Genomic DNA, 20,501 nt, shown 5'->3' on the forward strand with positions numbered 1-20,501 from the left:
CCCTTTGGTATTCCGTAGCTCCACCCATATCGATTCCACAAGGTAATGTCCTTCCTTACTATTGCGTTAATTTCCTCTTTAACCAGCAATGCCACCCCACCTCCTTTTCCTTTCTGTCTATCCTTCCTGAATGTTGAATACCCCTGGATGTTGAGTTCCCAGCCTTGGTCACTCTGGAGCCATGTCTCTGTGATGCCAGCTGCCTGCGCAGTTAATTTGTCCATCTTATTACGAATACTCCTCGCATTGAGGCACAGAGCCTTCAGGCTTGTCTTTTTAACACACTTTGCCCCTTTAGAATTTTGTTGTAATGTGGCCCTTTTTGCTTTTTGCCTTAGGTTCCTCTGCCCTCCTCTTTTACTTTTCTTCTTTCTATCTTTTGCTTCTGCCCCCATTCTACTTGTCTAAATTTGTCAAACACGATTTCCCTTTCATTAAACCATGTTGACTCTTGCTTAATCATGTTATGATTTTCTAAGTGTCCTGTTACCACTTCCTTACCAAGGGATTCTAGCATTTTCCCGATGACTGATGTCAGACTAACTGGCCTATAGTTCGCTGTTTTCTCTCTCCCGCCTTTCTTGAATAGCGGTGTTACATTTGCTACCTTCCAATCCGCTGGGACCGTTCTAGAATCTCGGGAATTTTGAAAGATCAAAACCAATGCATCCACTATCTCTGCAACCACCTCTTTTCGAACCAGAGGATGTAGGCCATCAGGTCCAGGGGATTTGCATCAAGTTTCTCACCCTCATTAGACCCTTGGTTCCCCACTATTTTTGGTACGATTTTTGTGGTCTTCTACTATGAAGACTGATACAAAATATTTGTTTAACGTTTCTGGCATTTCCTTACTCCCCATAATAATTTCTCCTGCTTCAGCCTCTAATGGACCAATGTTTACTTTTGCTACTCTTCCTTTTTACATACTTGTCGAAGCTCTTACAATGTTTTTATATTTCTTGCTAGTTTTCTCTCATTCTATTTTTTCCCTTTTTATTAATTTTTTGGTTACCCTTTGCTGGTTTCTGAAACTCTCCCAATCCTCAGGCTTACTGCTATTCTTCGCAACATTCCTCTTCTTTCAATCTAATGCTATCCTTAACTTCTTTAATTTGTGACGGATGGCCAGACGAGGTAATCAAGCTGATGTGTGGGAACTCTTGCCCCAACTTCTATTGACCCATTTAAATACAGGATCATCAGTCCAGAAAACATTTTTATTGCTAGACAGTAACAGACATAATATAATTATCGAATGTCTCAACAAATAGACACAGAAATCAAATGATCTTTTGGAACCCCAGGATTCCCTCCAGCACTCAGGTCCCTGGTTTCAAAACGTGGGCTCAAGTGTTCTCAGCTCAACTCAAACCACATTTAGCCAATCTTTTCATCCCGTAGTCATCCCTGATCTCAGTGCCAGTCACGGACAGACTGGTTAAATGTAGACTAGTCACTGCACTAGGACCGAAGCTGAGTGGGAGGGAAAGGTGGACTGGAGTCAGTGTACAGGAACCGGAGTGAAAGGTGGACTGGAGTCAGTGTACAGGAAACGGAGTGAAAGGTGGACTGGAGTCAGTCAGTGTACAGGAACTGGAGTGAAAGGTGGACTGGAGTCAGTCAACAGGAACTGGAGTAAAAGGTGGACTGGAGTTAGTGTACAGGAACTGGAGTAAAAGATGGACTGGAGTCAGTGTACAGGAACCGGAGTGAAAGGTGGACTGGAGTCAGTGTACAGGAACTGGAGTAAAAGATGGACTGGAGTCAGTGTACAGGAACCGAAGTGAAAGGTGGACTGGAGTCAGTGTACAGGAACTGGAGTAAAAGATGACTGGAGTCAGTGTACAGGAACCAGTAAAAGGTGGACTGGAGTCAGTGTACAGGAATTGGAGTAAAAGGTGGACTGGAGTCAGTGTACAGGAACTGGAGTAAAAGATGGACTGGAGTCAGTGTACAGGAACCAGTAAAAGATGGACTGGAGTCAGCGTATAGGAACCAGTAAAAGGTGGACTGGAGAAGTGTACAGGAACCGGAGTGAAAGGTGGACTGGAGTCAGTGTACAGGAACCGGAGTGAAAGGTGGACTGGAGTCAGTGTACAGGAATTGGAGTAAAAGGTGGACTGGAGTCAGTGTACAGGAACCGCAGTGAAAGGTGGACTGGAGTCAGTGTACAGGAATTGGAGTAAAAGGTGAACTGGAGTCAGTGTACAGGAACCGGAGTAAAAGGTGGACTGGAGTCAGTGTACAGGAACTGGAGTAAAAGGTGGACTGGAGTCAGTGTACAGGAACTGGAGTAAAAGGTGGACTGGAGTCAGTGTATAGGAACCGGAGACAGTGTACAGGAACTGGAGTAAAAGATGGACTGGAGTCAGTGTACAGGAACCAGTAAAAGGTGGACTGGAGTCAGTGTACAGGAACCAGTAAAAGATGGACTGGAGTCAGTGTACAGGAACCAGTAAAAGGTGGACTGGAGTCAGTGTACAGGAACCAGTAAAAGATGGACTGGAGTCAGTGTATAGGAACCGGAGACAGTGTACAGGAACTGGAGTAAAAGATGGACTGGAGTCAGTGTACAGGAACCAGTAAAAGGTGGACTGGAGTCAGTGTACAGGAACCAGTAAAAGGTGGACTGGAGTCAGTGTACAGGAACCAGTAAAAGGTGGACTGGAGTCAGTGTACAGGAACCAGTAAAAGGTGGACTGGAGTCAGTGTACAGGAACCGCAGTGAAAGGTGGACTGGAGTCAGTCAGTGTACAGGAACCGGAGTGAAAGGTGGACTGGAGTTAGTGTACAGGAACCGGAGTGAAAGGTGGACTGGAGTCAGTGTACAGGAATTGAAGTAAAAGGTGGACTGGAGTCAGTGTACAGGAACCGGAGTAAAAGGTGGACTGGAGTCAGTGTACAGGAACTGGAGTAAAAGGTGGACTGGAGTCAGTGTATAGGAACCGGAGACAGTGTACAGGAACTGGAGTAAAAGATTGACTGGAGTCAGTGTACAGGAACCAGTATAAGGTGGACTGGAGTCAGTGTACAGGAACCAGTAAAAGATGGACTGGAGTCAGTGTACAGGAACCAGTAAAAGGTGGACTGGAGTCAGTGTACAGGAACCAGTAAAAGGTGGACTGGAGTCAGTGTACAGGAACCGCAGTGAAAGGTGGACTGGAGTCAGTGTACAGGAACCAATAAAAGGTGGACTGGAGTCAGTGTACAGGAACAGGTAAAAGGTGGACTGGAGTCAGTGTACAAGAACCAGAGTGAAAGGTGGACTAGAGTCAGTGTACAGGAACCGGAGTGAAAGGTGGACTGGAGTCAGTCAGTGTACAGGATCTGGGGCTGGGTCAGGTGTGGGAGGTGGACTGGAGTTGGAATGCTTTGAATGATAACTATGCCGAATTTAAAGGATATTAAAATGAAACTGCAATGTGTGCACATTCTGAGATAAGGCCCTTATCTCTGAACCTCTATTTCAGCTCGTGAAAAGTAACTAATACGCAAAATGGATATTCCTCTTATTGTCCTTGTTGAATGTGTCCAGGAGCTCGCGCTGTGAAGCAGTGAAGAGCCAGTGATGCATCCCTAATTCTGTGAGCGAGGGAAGTCGAGCCAGGCCGCCCAGAAGACCAGTGATCCATGGACCGCATTCTCGATAGGTCGAAGGTCGCAGGCCAATGTCCAGCTCACAGAGCTCCTTCAGGCCATTTATTTCCTGGAAGAATATTGCCCAAGAGTGGTCATCGGCGGTATGGTTGTACGTTAAATCCAGCTGCTCGAGGTTGGCTAGGACTCCAGCACATGACAGAGACGCTGGGAAGAAAGCACAGATTGCGATGAGTTCGGAACTCAGTGAGAGTTACACATTTATTACTCTTCCTGCACACCAGCAGATGATGGACAGAACAACTCTGCCCACTCCTCCCCTCCTTTCAGGAGATGCTCTGCCACATGAGTGCAGCTTCGATCAGCAAGTGAGCAAAGTAGAGCAATGTCCCCGATCGGCCAGTGTTGCCGGGATACTGGCTGAGGCCCCGATCGCACGGTGTTGCCGGGATACTGGGCGAGGCCCTGATCGCACGGTGTTGCCGGGATACTGGGTGGGGCCCCAATTGCCCAGTGTTGCCGGGATACTGGGTGGGGCCCCGGTGTTGCCGGGATACTGGCTGAGGCCCCGATCGCACGGTGTTGCCGGGATACTGGGCGAGGCCCTGATCGCACGGTGTTGCCGGGATACTGGGTGGGGCCCCAATTGCCCAGTGTTGCCGGGATACTGGGTGGGGCCCCGGTGTTGCCGGAATACTGGGTGGGGCCCCAATTGCCCAGTTTGCCGGGATACTGGGTGGTGCCCCGGTGTTGCCGGGATACTGGGTGGTGCCCCGGTGTTGCCGGGATACTGGGTGGGGCCCCGATCGCCCCAGTGTCGAAGGGTCGTCGACCTGAAACGTTAAATCTGTTTTTCTCTCCACAGACGCTGCCTGACCCGCTGAGATTATCAGCGTTTTCTGTCTTTATTTCAGATTCCAGCATCCGCAGTATTTTTATTTTGTATTAAATCTATGCACTCTGGTTGTTGACCCCTCTGCCAAGGGAAACAGGTCCTTCCTACCCACTCTAACTAGGCCCCTCATAATTTTATGCACCTCAATAAGGTCTCCCCTCAGCCTCCTCTGTTCCAAAGAAACATCCCCAGCCTATCCAATCTGCAAAGGGATATAGACAGGCTCAGTAATTGGGCAAAAATCTGGCAAATGGAGTATAATGTAGGAAAATGTGAGGTTATCCACTTTGGTAGGAAAAATAAATAAGCAAATTATTATTTAAATAGGGAGAGATTACAAAATGCTGAGGTATAGAGGGACCTGGGGGCCTTGTACATGAAACACAAAGTTAATATGCAGTTACAGCAAGTAATTAGGAAGGCAAATGGAATGTTGGCCTTTATTGCAAGGGGGATGGAGTATAAAAGCAGAGAAGTCCTGCTACAACTGTACAGGGTACTGGTGAGGCCACACCTGGAGTACTGCGTACAGTTTTGGTCTCCTTATTGAGGGAGGGATATACTTGCATTGGATGCTGTTCAGAGAAGGTTCACTAGGTTGATTCTGGAGATGAAGGGGTTGTTTTATGAAAAAAGGTTGAGTAGGTTGGGCCTGTACTCACTGGAGTTTAGAAGAATGATAGGGGAACTTACTGAAATATATACGATTCTGAAGGGACTCGACAGGGTAGACACAGAAAGGATGTTTCTCCTCATGGGGGAATCTAAAACTAGAGGACAAAATTTCAGAATAAGGGGTCGGCCATTTAAAACATAAATGAGGAGGAATTTCTTCTGTCAGAGGGTCGTGAATCTGTGGAATTCTCTGCCCCAGAGAGCTGTGGAGGCTGGGTCATTGCATATATTTAAGCTGGAGATAGACAGATTTTTGAATGATAAGGGAGCCAAAGATTATGGGGAGCGGACAGGGAAGTGCAGCGGAGTCCATGATCAGATCAGCCATGGTCTTAATGAATGGCAGAGCCGGTTCGAGGGGCTAGGTGGCCTACTCCTGTTCCTATTTCTTATGTTCTTTCTTCATAGCTAAAATTCTCCACTCCCAGCAACATTCTCGTAAATCTCCTCTGTACCCTCTCGAGTGCAATCACATCTTTCCCGTGATGTGGTGACCAAAACTGCACGCTGTACTCTCGCTGTGACCTAGTGTTTTATACAGTTCAAGTATAACCCCCTTGCTCTTGTATTCCATGCCTCAACTAATAAAGGCAAGTATTTCGTATGCCTTCTTAACCGCCTTATCTATCTGGCCTGCTACCTTCAAGGGTTTGTGGACCTGCACTCCAAGGTCCCTTTGTTCCTCTACACTTCTCAGTGTCCTATCTTATAGAATATTAGAGCAGGTGAGTTACGCTTGAACTGTATAAAACACTGGTTAAGACCACAGCTGGAGTACTGCGTGCAGTTCTGATCACCGTATTACAGGAAGGACGTGATTGCACTGGAGAGGGTACAGAGGAGATTTAAGAGGATTTTGCCAGGAGTGGAGAATCTTAACTATGAGGACAGATTGGATACGCTGGGTTTGCTTTCCTTGGAACAGTGGAGGCTGAGGGGAGACCTCATTGAAGTGTATAAGATTACGAGGGGCCTAGATATAGTGGATAGAAAGGGCCTATTTCCCTTAGCAGAGGGGTCAACAACCAGGAGGCATAAATTTAAAGTAATTGGTGGAAGGTTTAGAGGGGATTTGAGGGAAAATTTCTTCATGCAGAGGGTTGTGGGGGTCTGGAACTCACTGCCTGAAAGGGTGGTAGAGGCAGAAACTCTCACCACATTTAAAAAATACTTGGATGTACACTTGAAGTGTCGTGACCTACAGGGTTTCGGACCTAGAGCTGGAAAGTGGGATTAAGCTGGATAGCCTTGTTGGCTGGCGTGGGCACAATGGGCCGAAATGGCCTCCTTCCGTGCTGTAAACTTCTATGATTTATTGTGTATTCCCTTGCCTTGTTAGCCCTCCCCAAATGCATTACCTCACACTTCTCCGGATTGAATTCCATTTGCCACTGTTCTGCCCACCTGACCGGTTCATTAATATCTTCCTGCAGTCTATAGCTTTCTTCTTATCAACCACACAGCCAATTTTCGTATCATCTGCAAACTTCTTAATCATACCCCCTACATTCAAGTCTCATCATCATCATCATCGGCAGTCCCTCGGAATCGAGGAAGACTTGCTTCCACTCTAAAAATGAGTCCTTAGATGGCTGAACAGTCCAATACGAGAACCACAGTCCCTGTCACAGGTGGGACAGATAGTTGTTGAGGGAAAGGGTGGGTGGGACTGGTTTGCTGCACGCTCTTTCCACTGCCTGCATTTGATTTCTGCATGCTTTCAGAAATGAGATTCGAGGTGCTCAGCGCCCTCCCGATCTATACCACAAACCGCAAGTGACCTTGTACTAAACTCTGCGGAACCCCACTGGAAACAGCCTTCCAGTCGCAAAAACACCCATCCCATTACCCTTTCCTTCCTGCCTCCGAGCCAATTTTGTATCCAACTTGCCACTTTGCCTTGGATTCCATGGGCTTTTACTTTTACTCAAGTTAGTCAGACATGACTTTCCCTTAACAAATCCACGCTGACTGTCCTTGATTAATCCATATCTTTCTAAATGAAAATTTTGCAATAATTTTCCCTCCACCGACGTTAGGCTGACTGGCCTGTAATTACTCGGCCTATCCCTTTCTCCCTTTTTAAACAAAGGTACACCATTAGCAGTTCTCCAGTACCACACCTGTAGCCAGAGAGGATTGGAAAATGATGGTCAGAGCCTCTGTTATTTCCTCTCTTGCTTCTCTTAACAGCCTGGGGTACATTTCATCCGGGCCTGGGGATTTATCCACTTTCAAAGATGCTAAACCCCTTAATACTTCCTCTCTCACTATGTTTGCTTCATCTAATATTTCACACAACACCTCCCTGATAGCAGTGTCTGCATCGCCCCTCTCTTTCGTGAAAACAGATGCAAAGTATTCATTAAGAACCATACCCACTTCTTCCGCTCCACACACAGATTACCTTCATGGTCTCAAATAGGCCCTACTCTTTCTTGATTTATCTTCTTGCTCTTAATGTATTTGTTGGAGCGGATTTTTGGACATATACTGGACTAGTATACGGGATCAAACATTTGTTTTATTTTCCCCTTTAATTAATTTTGTAAGGGACAACACTGATGCATTATGCTTTAAACAGTTAGACTATAAGGTATGCTGGCCTTGAGTTAATGAAGATAGGAAAGTGAGATAATGAACACTGGAGAGTTAAGTGCTGTGTATGTTTGTTTATACCGGTGTCAAAAGCCTGCATTTGTTTATACTGTCCTGTCACAATGCAGGATGGGTTATATCAAAAGCTTAGCCTTCGATAGTCAAAGCTTTGTAGTGCTAAAGCATGTGTTGTAAAGTGACGTAATTTGTAAGATAAAAGAACTTCACTGCAGATACCAATTTGAGAAGATGGTTCAAAGACAGGGGTCTTTAACACTTCTCCCAAAGCTTTGTCTCCGATTTAATAAACCTCTCTTTATATACTATACAGTCTCGGAAATATTTTTCCACAACATATTTATAAAACATCTTTGGGTTTTCCTAGCCAATATGTTTTCATGCTCTCTCTTTGCTTTCCTAATTTCCTTTTTAATTTCACCCCTGCACTTTCGATACTCCTCTAGGATTTCTGCAGTATTTAAGCTTCCCTTTTTTTCTTTATCCTCCCCTGTATGTCCCTTGACATCGAGGGGACTCTAGATTTGTTAGTCCCTCCCTTTTTCTTTTAGGGAACATACTTGCTCTGAACCCTCCGGATCTCCTCCTTGAATGTCTCCCACTGCTCTGACACTGATTTACCATCAAGTATCTGTTTCCAGTCCACTTTGGCTAAATCCCATTTCGGCTTAATAAAAATGGCTTTTCCCTAATTGAGAACTTTTATTCCAGGCCTAACTTTGCGCTTTTCCATGACTACCCTAAATCTAATGGAATTATGATCACTAGCACCAAAATGCTCTCCCACTGATACCCCTTCCACCTCTTCGGCTTCATTCCCAAAAACTAAGTCCAAAACCGCCCCCTCCCTTGTTGGGTTTGCTACATACTGGCTGAAATAGTTTTCCTGAATAGATCTTAGGAATTCAGTACCCTCTATACCTTTCACATTAATTCTATCCCAGTTAATATTAGTGTAGTTGAAATCCCCCACTATTACTGCCCCATAGTTTTTGCACTTCTCAGAAATTTGCCTACATATTTGCTCTTCTATCTCCCTCTGACTGTGGGTCTATAGTACACTCCCAGCAGTGTGATCGCCCCTTTTTTGTTCAGTTCAATGCATATGGTCTCATTTAATGATCCTTCTAACACATCATCCCTCCTCACAGCTGTAATTGTTTCTTTAATATATACTGCGACCCTCCCCTCTCCTTTTTACCCCCTCTCGTCTGAAAACCCTGTAACCAGGAATGTTGGGCTGCCATTCCTTCCCTTCTTCCAGCCATGTCTCATTAATAGCTATATCATACTCCCAAGTGTCTATCTGTGCTCTCAGCTCACCTGCCTTATTGCTTACACTCCTTGCATTGAAGTATATACCATTTAGCACTGCCAAACTCCCTTGTTGTCCATTTCCTAGCCTTTGCTTCCTCTGTCTTCCAAAGTCGCTTACTAATTTTATGTCTTCCATTTCCAGCTTTGCTTCTCTCCGTTCTGAAACTTCTCTCAGGTTCCCAGGTGATCTGTAGCTCAACTTCATTTACCTGACTTTGCTCCTCGATACCGAACAAAATTCGCTTGATCTCGGTCTGGAAAATTTGGATTGACCCAGGGTGAACAAAGGCGTGATTACCGAGAGATGCTAAATCCTGGCCAGTCAGGTTGCAGCTACACAGCTTCAGCACACGGAGATTGGTTTTGTTTTGCAACGTTCGGACGAGTAGCCCCAGATTCCCGCCAAGGCATTTATTCCAGGACAGGTCCAGTGTCTCCAGCTCAGTCAGGTTCGGGATGGTGTCAGCTGGAAGATTTAACACAACATTTTATTTGCTGCTTCATAAAGTTACCCAGCAACTTAAAAGACAAGTTGAACTGAGCTACAGAAAATAGCTGAAAAACTCAACTATTAAAGAACTGAGGTGTAATCTTCAAAGTAAACTGGCCTGGTTTGGAATGGGATTGAAGATTATAATTATGTACCAACACAATTGAAAATGCCACAGAAGATATGGAACAAGTTGCTGGGACTTTGGAAAACAACTTGATTAGTTGGAATTGTTGAGATGAGAGTGCCTTCAAGCCTTAATAAACCCCACACTCTGAAATTTCCTCCACATCGTCTCCTTTTCTACATTAAATGCACTCTATAAATCATTGCTTGGCCACAAGCTTGGCGAAGTCCCCACCCTGCACCTACTGGTCACTAGACTGCCCTTCATTTCACAGCTCCTCGGATATCCACCAGAACAGCTTCAATCAGAAAAAGGAATGGGACTCTAAGTAGTGTTCTTCTGTGGACAGTTTCTCCAGAGGTTAGTGACAGCTCAGAGGAAAGCACAGGAAGAGGAGAGTGCGACTGTTAGTCAGCAGGGTAGGGGGAACCAAGGGGAGATAGAGGAGGTCCTTCAGTCACTGGTTCAGTCCAACAGGTACAACGTACTTGCTCCGGTGAGGATAATGATACAGGCTGCAGGATGGGCAGCCAGAACGCTAACCATGGCATCATGGAGCAAGAGGATGTCCAGTAGGGAGGGGGGCAGGAAAGAACAGAATAGAAAGGTTGTAGTCATGGGAGATTTGGTAGTAAGTGGGATAGATAGTGTCCTCTCAATCATATGCTGCCTACCTTGTGCCAGGCTAAACAGTATCTCAGAGCAACTGGAGAGGAACTTGGAAAAGGAGGGAGAAGATCCAGTTGTCAGGGTACATGTTGGGACCAAGGATGTAGGGAAAAGGGAGAAGGACCTGCTAAGGGAATATCAGAAGTTCGGAACAAAATTAAAGAAAAACAGTAGCACACGTGTGGTAATCACGGGATTAATACTCGAGCTACGTGCTAATTGGCATAGGTAGGCAGATCAGGAAGGTGAATGTGTGGCTTAAAGACGGGGGTGGGAAGGAGGGGTTGCATTTTATGGGACACTGGCACCAATACTGGGACAAGAACACAAGAAATAGGAGCAGGAGTTTGCCATTTGGCCCTTCGATTCAATAAGATCGCTGTTAATATCTACCTCAACTCCACCTTCCTGCAATATCCCCTAATTGCTGGCTCCCCAGCCAGGGGCAACGTCCTTCCAGCATCTACTCTATCAAGTCCTTGAGAATTTTCTATGTTTCAATGAGATCACCTCTCATTCTTCTAAACCCAAGGGAATATAGGCCTAGTCTACTCAATCTCTCCTCATAGGGCAATCCTCTCATCCTAGGAATCAGTCCAGTGAAATAAAAACAGGAACTGCTGGAAATATTCAGCAGGTCAGGCAGCATCTGTGGAGAGAGAAACAGAGTTAATGTTTCAGAAATTCTGATGTCCCGGGCCCGTATGGAGTTTCTACAGACCCGGGAAGCTGGAAAAGCCGGTTTTCAGCGCGCAATGCGCATGCGCTGAAAACCGTCTTTTCCGATCTGTCAAGCTGGAGCTCGACAGATCATCCGCATATCGGGAGCGAGGACATTTGCTTGGGCAGATTGCGGTATTTACGCATAACTTGCCCAGCAAATGTCCTCAAAATTCTTGTGCCTGATAAAAGCAGGCGCATAGCCTACATGTTAAAATAAAATTATAAACACATATTTTATTGTTAAAAACACTCCTCACTACAGTAAGTTTATTTTTAACCATAATTTAAAAAAACTTTTCTTTTTTTTTTTAAATCGGGGAAAATATTTTATTTTTATAAGACATAATAACTTTAATTTCAATTAATTTTAAATATGTGACGTCTGTTTTTTATTTTTTATTATTTTGTGTGTTTGGTTTTGTTCCCATTAATAGAGCTGAGAACAGGTAGTTACGCGAGTCTCAGTGCTATTAATGGGAACCTGTGAAATACTTACCTGATTGGCTGAGCAGTCACACGTGACTGCATCTTCTGCAGGGAACCCTCCGGACGGGAGCGCACTTCACAGCGCAGGAAGAGAAGGCCTCCCCCACCGCAATCCAGGGTGCCTCCGAGACCACCAGATACTTTTGTAAAAATTCTCCGATTGGGAGGCAATTGTCCGCGGGAAGACCGCAAGAGGAATTTCTGGGCCTTTCGTCAGAACTCTCAGATGCTAAGTGTTTATTTCCTGTTTCCATTTCAGATTTCCAGCATCAGCAGAATTTTGCTTTTTTTTTTTAAATCAGTCTAGTTAACTTTGTTGCACTCCCTCTAAGGCAAGTATATCCTTCCTTAGGTAAGGAGACCAAAACTGTTCTCAGTACTCCAGGTGTGGTCTCACCAAGGCCCTAGATAATTGTTGTAAGATTTCTTTAATATTGTACGCTAATCCTTTTGTATTAAAGGCTAACATACCAGTTGCTTTCCTAATTGCTTGCTGTACCTGCATGTTAGCTTTCAGTGATTTGTGTACAAGGACACCCAGGCCCCTCTGAACACCAACATTTCCCAATTTAGGGAACAGTGATCACAATATCACAAGGTTTAGATTAGCTATGGAAAAGGACAGGGAGCAATCTAGAGTAAAAATGTTTAATTGGGGGAAGGCCAATTTCAGGGGGTTGGAAACGGTCTGGCCCGGTTAAATTGGAATCAAAGATTGGCAGGCAACACTGTCGTGGAACAGTGGGCTGTCGTTAAAGAGAAAATAGTTTGGGTACAGTCGAGGTACATTCCCACTAGGGGGAAAGGTAGGGCAACTAAAGTCAGAGCTTCCTGGATGATGAAACAGATCGAGAATATGATGAAGCAGAAAAAGAGCGCGTATGACAGATGTCAGGTTGAGAATACATGAGAGAATCAGGCTATATATAGAAAGGTCAGAGGGGAAGTGCAAAAGAAAGTAAGTGGGGTAAAGAGAGGGGATGAGAATAGAATGGCAGCCAAAATAAAAGTTAATCCAAAAGTCTTCTAAAGGTATATAAATAGTAAGAGGAGGAGTGGGACTGATTAGGGACCAAAATGGAGACCTACGCATAGAAACATAGAAACATAGAAAATAGGTGCAGGAGCAGGCCATTCAGCCCTTCTAGCCTGCACCGCCATTCAACGAGTTCATGGCTGAACATGAAACTTCAGTACCCACTTCCTGCTTTCACGCCATACCCCTTGATCCCCCGAGTAGTAAGGACTTCATCTAACTCCCTTTTGAATATATTTAGTGAATTGGCCTCAACTACTTCCTGTGGTAGAGAATTCCACAGGTTCACCACTCTCTGGGTGAAGAAGTTTCTCCTTATCTCGGTCCTAAATGGCTTACCCCTTATCCTTAGACTGTGACCCCTGGTTCTGGACTTCCCCAACATTGGGAACATTCTTCCTGCATCCAACCTGTCCAAACCCGTCAGAATTTTAAACGTTTCTATGAGGTCCCCTCTCACTCTTCTGAACTCCAGTGAATACAAGCCCAGTTGATTCAGTCTTTCTTGATAGGTCAGTCCCACCATCCCGGGAATCAGTCTGGTGAATCTTCGCTGCACTCCCTCAACAGCAAGTATGTCCTTCCTCAAGTTAGGAGACCAAAACTGTACACAATACTCCAGGTGTGGCCTCACCAAGGCCCTGTACAACTGTAGCAACACCTCCCTGCCCCTGTACTCAAATCCCCTCGCTATGAAGGCCAACATGCCATTTGCTTTCTTAACCGCCTGCTGTACCTGCATGCCAACCTTCAATGACTGATGTACCATGACACCCAGGTCTCGTTGCACCTTCCCTTTTCCTAATCTGTCACCATTCAGATAATAGTCTGTCTCTCTGTTTTTACCACCAAAGTGGATAACCTCACATTTATCCACATTATACTTCATCTGCCACGCATTTGCCCACTCACCTAACCTATCCAAGTCACTCTGTAGCCTCATAGCATCCTCCTCGCAGCTCACACTGCCACCCAACTTAGTGTCATCCGCAAATTTGGAGATATTACATTTAATCCCCTCGTCTAAATCATTAATGTACAATGTAAACAGCTGGGGCCCCAGCACAGAACCCTGCGGTACCCCACTAGTCACTGCCTGCCATTCCGAAAAGTACCCATTTACTCCTACTCTTTGCTTCCTGTCTGACAACCAGTTCTCAATCCACATCAGCACACTACCCCCAATCCCATGTGCTTTAACTTTGCACATTAATCTCCTGTGTGGGACCTTGTCGAAAGCCTTCTGAAAGTCCAAATATACCACATCAACTGGTACTCCTTTGTCCACTTTATTGGAAACATCCTCAAAAAATTCCAGAAGATTTGTCAAGCATGATCTCCCTTTTACAAATCCATGCTGACTTGGACCTATCATGTCACCATTTTCCAAATGCGCTGCTATGACATCCTTAATAATTGATTCCATCATTTTACCCACTACTGAGGTCAGGCTGACCGGTCTATAATTCCCTGCTTTCTCTCTCCCTCCTTTTTTAAAAAGTGGGGTTACATTGGCTACCCTCCACTCGATAGGAACTGATCCAGAGTCAATGGAATGTTGGAAAATGACTGTCAATGCGTCCGCTATTTCCAAGGCCACCTCCTTAAGTACTCTGGGATGCAGTCCATCAGGCCCTGGGGATTTATCGGCCCTCAATCCCATCAATTTCCCCAACACAATTTCCCGACTAATAAAGATTTCCCTCAGTTCCTCCTCCTTAATAGACCCTCTGACCACTTTTATATCCGGAAGGTTGTTTGTGTCCTCCTTAGTGAATACTGAACCAAAGTACTTGCTCAATTGGTCTGCCATTTCTTTGTTCCGCCATTTCTTTGTTCCCCGTTATGACTTCCCCTGATTCTGACTGCAGGGGACCTACGTTTGTCTTTACTAACCTCTTTCTCTTTACATACCTATAGAAACTTTTGCAATCCGCCTTAATGTTCCCTGCAAGCTTCTTCTCGTACTCCATTTTCCCTACCCTAATCAAACCCTTTGTCCTCCTCTGCTGAGTTCTAAATTTCTCCCAGTCCCCAGGTTCGCTGCTATTTCTGGCCAATTTGTATGCCACTTCCTTGGCTTTAATACTATCCCTGATTTCCCTTGATAGCCACGGTTGAGCTACCTTCCCTTTTTTATTTTTACGCCAGACAGGAATGTACAATTGTTGTAATTCATCCATGCGTTCTCTAAATGTCTGCCATTGCCCATCCACAGTCAACCCCTTAAGTATCATTAGCCAATCTATCTTAGCCAATTCATGCCTCATACCTTCAAAGTTACCCTTCTTTAAGTTCTGGACCATGGTCTCTGAATTAACTGTTTCATTCTCCATCCTAATGCAGAATTCCACCATATTATGGTCACTCTTCCCCAAGGGGCCTCGCACAATGAGATTGCTAATTAATCCTCTCTCATTACACAACACCCAGTCTAAGATGGCCTCCCCCCTAGTTGGTTCCTCGACATATTGGTCTAGAAAACCATCCCTTATGCATTCCAGGAAATCCTCCTCCACCGTATTGCTTCCAGTTTGGCTAGCCCAATCTATGTGCATATTAAAGTCACCCATTATAACTGCTGCACCTTTATTGCATGCACTCCTAATTTCCTGTTTGATGCCCTCCCCAACATCACTACTACTGTTTGGAGGTCTGTACACAACTCCCACTAACGATTTTTGCCCTTTAGTGTTCTGCAGCTCTACCCATATAGATTCCACATCATCCAAGCTAATGTCTTTCCTAACTATTGCATTAATCTCCTCTTTAACCAGCAATGCTACCCCACCTCCTTTTCCTTTTATTCTATCCTTCCTGAATGTTGAATACCCCTGGATGTTGAGTTCCCAGCCTTGATCATCCTGGAGCCACGTCTCCGTAATCCCAATCACATCATATTTGTTAACATCTATTTGCACAATTAATTCATCCACCTTATTGCGGATACTCCTTGCATTAAGACACAAAGCCTTCAGGCTTGCTTTTTTAACACCCTTTGTCCTTTTAGAATTTTGCTGTACAGTGGCCCTTTTTGTTCTTTGCCTTGGGTTTCTCTGCCCTCCACTTTTCCTCATCTCCTTTCTGTCTTTTGCTTTTGCCTCCTTTTTGTCTCCCTCTGTCTCCCTGTATAGGTTCCCATCCCCTGCTGGTTAAAGAGGAGATTAATGCATGGAGGCAGAGGGTATGGCTGAGGTAATAAATTAGCACTTTGCATCTGTCTTCACCAAGGAAGAGGATGCTGCCATAGACATAGTAAAGGAGGAGACACTGGATGGGATAAGAGTTGATAAAGAGGAGGTACTATAAAGTCTGGCTGTACTTAAAGTAGATAAGTCACCAGGACCAGATGGGATGCATCCTAGGATGCTGAGGGAAGTGAAGGTGGAAATTGTGGAGGTACTAGCCATAATCTTCCAATCCTCCTTAGATACAGGGCTGGTGCCAGAGGACTGGAGAATTGCAAATGTATCACCCTTGTTCAAAAAAGGGTGTAAGGATAAACCTAGCAACTACAGGCCAGTCATTTTAACCTCGGTAGTGGGGCAGAATTTAGAAACGATAATCAGGGACAAAATTAACAGTGACTTGGACAAGTGTGGATTAATTAAGGAAAGCCATCACGGATTGTTTATGTTTAACCAACTTGATCGAGATTTCGATGAGTTAACAGAGAGGGTTGATGAGGGCAATGTGGTCGATGTGCTGTACATGGATTTCCAAAAGGCGCTCGACAAAGTGCCACATAATAGGCTTGCAGCAAAGTTGAAGCCCATGGAATAAAAGGGACAGCGGCAGCATGGATACGAGATTGGCCAAGTGACAGGAAACAGAGAGTAGTGGTGAATGGTTGTGTTTCTGACTGGAGGAAGGTATACAGTGGCGTTCCCCAGGGGTGGGTACTGGGACCACTGCTTTTCTTGATATAGATTAATGATTTGAACTTTTATCTTGTGCAGTAACCTTTTATGTGGCACTTGGCAAATGCCTTCTGGAAGTCCAAATACACCACATCCACTGGTTCCCCTTTATCCACCCTATTCGTGACATCCTCAAAGAATTCCAGCAAATTTGTCAAACATGACTTCCCTTCATAAATCCATGCTGACTCTGCCTGACTGAATTTTGCTTTTCCAAATGTCCTGCTACTTTAATAATGGACTCCAACATTTTCCCAACCACAGATGTTAGGCTAACTGGTCTATAGTTTCCTGCTTTTTATCTGCCTCCTTTTATAAATAGAGGTGTTACATTTGCAGTTTTCCAATCTGCTGGGACCTCCCCAGAATCCAGGGAATGTTGGTAAATTACAACCAAAGCTTCCACAATCCCTGCCGCTACTTCTCTTAAGACCCTAGGATGCAAGCCATCAAATCCAGGGGATTTACTGCCTTTAGTCCCATTATCTTACTGAGTATCACCTCCTTAGTGATTGTGATTGTGTTAAGTTCCTCCCCCCGAAAGCCCCTTGACTGTCCACTGTTGGGATATTGTCAGTGTCCTCTACCGTAAAGACTGATACAAAATATTTGTTCAGAGTTTCTGCCATCTGCATGTTCCCCATTACTAATTCCACGGTCTCGTCCTCTAAGAGACTAACATTTACTTTAGCCTCTCTTTTCCTTTTTATATACCTATAGAAACTCTTGCTATCTGTTTTTATATTTCATGCAGTTTACTTTCATAGTCTATCTTCACTTTCTTAATCATTTTTTAAGTAATTCTTTGCTGGCTTTTAAAAGCTTCCCAATCTTCTGTCCTCCCACTAGTTTTGGCCACTTTGTATGCCCCTGTTTTTAAATTGGATACCGTCCTTTATTTCTTTAATTAGTCACGAATGGCTGTCTTTTCTTTTATACCCTTTTCTCCTCACTGGAATATATTTTTCTTAAATATATACCACTGTTCATCAACCATCGTACACTTTAATTTATTTTCCCAGTCCACTTTAGCCAACTCTGCCCTCATACCTTCATAGTCTCCTTTATTTAAGCTTAGTACGCTGGTTTGAGATCCAACTTTCTCACCCTCCATCTGAATTTGAAATTCAACCATGCTATGATCACTCATTCCGAGGCGATCCTCTAGTAGGAGATTGTTTATTAATCCTGTCTCATTACACAGGACCAGATCCAAGATTACGAATACTCCTCGCATTGAAGCACAGAGCCTTCAGGCTTGTCTTTTTAACACACTTTGTCGCTTTAGAATTTTGCGTAATGTGGCTCTTTTTGATTTTTGCCTTGGGTTTCTCTGCCCTCTGCTTTTACTTTTCTTCTTTCTATCTTTTGCTTCTGCCCCCATTCTACTTCCCTCTGTCTCCCTGCATAGGTTCCCATCCCCCTGTCATATTAGTTTAACCCCTCCCCAACAGCACAAGCAAACACTCTCCCTAGGACATTGGTTCCGGTCCTGCCCAGGTGCAGACCGTCCGGTTTGTACTAGTCCCACCTCCCCCAGAACCAGTTCCAATGCGCCCTGGTTGGTTCCGTTACATACTGCCTCAAGGAACCCGTTCCTTATGCACTCTATGAACTCTTCCTCAAGGCTGCCCTGACCAATTTGATTTGTCCAATCAATATAGAGGTTAGAATTACCCATGATTATTGCTGTTCCCTTTTTACAAGCCCCCACTATTTCCTGGCTTATACTCCAACCAACAGAATTGCTAATGTTAGGTGGCCTATAGACTTTCCCCCCTTATTCAAATCCCTGGAAGATTGGAAACGGTTCTGGGGGAGGTGGGACCAGTACAAACCGGACGGTCTGCACCTGGTGGCTCAACCGTGCCTAACAAGGGAAATTAGGGATAGTGTTAAATCCAAGGAAGAGCATATAAATTGGCCAGAAAAAGCAGCAAACCTGAGGATTGGGAGAAATTTAGAATTCAGCAGAGGAGGACAAAGGGTTTAATTCGGAGGGGGAAAATAGTATGAGGGGAAGCTTGCTGGGAACATATAAACTGACTGCAAAAGCTTCTATATATATGTGAAGAGAAAAAGATTAGTGAAGACAAACGTAGGTCCCTTGCAGTCAGAATCATGTTAATTTATAATGGGGAACAAAGAAATGGCAGACCAATTGAACAAATACTTTGGTTCTGTCTTCACGAACGAAGACACAAATAACCTTTCGGAAATACAAGGGGACCGAGTGTCTAGCGAGGAGGAGGAACTGAAGGAAATCCTCATTAGTCAGGAAATTGTGTTAGGGAAACTGACGGGATGATGGGATTGAAGGCCGATAAATCCCCAGGGCCTGATAGTCTGCATCCCAGAGTACTTAAGGAAGTAGCCCTAGAAATAGTGGATGCATTGGTGATCATTTTCCAACAGTCGATTGACTCTGGATCAGTTCCTATGGACTGGTGGGTAGATAATGTAATACCACTTTTTTAAAAAGGAGGGAGAGAGAAAACGTGGAATTATAGACTGGTTAGCCTGACATCAGTAGTGGGAAAAATGTTGGAATCAAAGATAAAATTGCAGCGCATTTGGAAAGCAGTGACATGATCAGTCCAAGTCAGCATGGATTTATGAAAGGGAAATCATGCTTGACAAATCTTCTAGAATTTTTTGAGGATGTAACTAGCAGAGTGGACAAGGGAGAACCAGTGGATGTGGTGTATTTGGACTTTCAAAAGGCTTTTGACAAGGTCCCACACAAGAGATTGGTGTGCAAAATTAAAGCACATGATATTGCGGGTAATGTATTGATGTGGATAGAGAACTGGTTGGCAGACAGGAAGCAGAGAGTCGGGATAAACGGGTCCTTTTCAGAATGGCATGCAGTGACCAGTGGGGTGCCCAGGGCTCAGTACTGGGACCACAGCTATTTACAATATACATCAATGATTTAGATGAAGGAATTGAGTGTAATATCTCCAAGTTTGCAGATGACACTAAGCTGGGTGGCGTTGTGAACTATGAGGAGGATGCTAAGAGGCTCCAGGGTGACTTGGATAGGTTAGGTGAGTGGGCAAATGCATGGCAGATGCAGTATAATGTGAATAAATGTGAGGTTATCCACTTTGGTGGCAAAAACATGAAGGCAGATTATTATCTGAATGGTGGCAGATTAGGAAAAGAATAGGTACAACGAGACCTGGGTGTCATGGTACATCAGTCATTGAAAGTTGGCATGCAGGTACAGCAGGCGCTGAAGGCGGCAAATGGCATGTTGGCCTTCATAGCTAGGGGATTTGAATATAGGAGCAGGGAGATCTTACTGCAGTTGTACAGGGCCTTGGTGAGGCCTCACCTGGAATATTGTGTTCAGTTTTGGTCTCCTAATCTGAGGAAGGACGTTCTTGCTATTGAGGGAGTGCAGTGAAGTTCACCAGACTGATTCCCGAGATGGCAGGACTGACATATGAGAAGAGACTGGATTGACTGGGCCTTTATACACTGGAGTTTAGAAGAATGAGAGAGGATCTCATAGAAACATATAAAATTCTGACGGGACGGGACAGGTTAGATGCAGGAAGAAATTTCCCGATGTTGGGGAAGTCCAGAACCAGGGGACACAGTCTAAGGATAAGGGGTAGGCCATTTAGGATCGAGATGAGGAGAAACTTCTTTACTCAGTGAGTTATTAACCTGTGGAATTCTCTACCACAGAGAGTTGTTGATGCCAGTTCATTGGATATATTCAAGAGGGAGTTAGATATGGCCCTTATGGCTAAAGGGATCAAGGGGTATGGAGAGAAAGCAGGAAAGGAGTACTGAGGTGAATGATCAGCCATGATCTTATTGAATGGTGGTGCAGGCTTGAAGGGCCGAATGGCCTACTCCTGCACCTATTTTCTATGTTTCTCTGTTTCCTAATCTCCACCCAAACATCCTGATCATTTGAGCCATATTGTTTC

General features: G+C 44.7%; 1 protein-coding gene across 1 annotated transcript in view; it reads right to left on the reverse strand.

Annotated features, from left to right (window-relative positions):
• Positions 1-1,271: 1,271 nt before the first annotated feature.
• The window catches only part of LOC139266044 (leucine-rich repeat-containing protein 31-like), a 73,718-nt gene continuing 54,488 nt past the window's right edge, over positions 1,272-20,501 (reverse strand). The window contains exons 10-11 of the mRNA XM_070883846.1: positions 9,402-9,569; positions 1,272-3,807 (exon numbers count right to left, since the gene is read on the reverse strand). Of these exons, the coding sequence (XP_070739947.1) occupies positions 3,488-3,807; positions 9,402-9,569 (488 nt within the window). The 3' untranslated portion in view covers positions 1,272-3,487. The remainder of the gene's footprint in view (positions 3,808-9,401; positions 9,570-20,501) is intronic.

This window comes from Pristiophorus japonicus, chromosome 6 (genome assembly GCF_044704955.1).
Source record: "Pristiophorus japonicus isolate sPriJap1 chromosome 6, sPriJap1.hap1, whole genome shotgun sequence".
Lineage (NCBI taxonomy): Eukaryota > Metazoa > Chordata > Chondrichthyes > Pristiophoridae > Pristiophorus > Pristiophorus japonicus.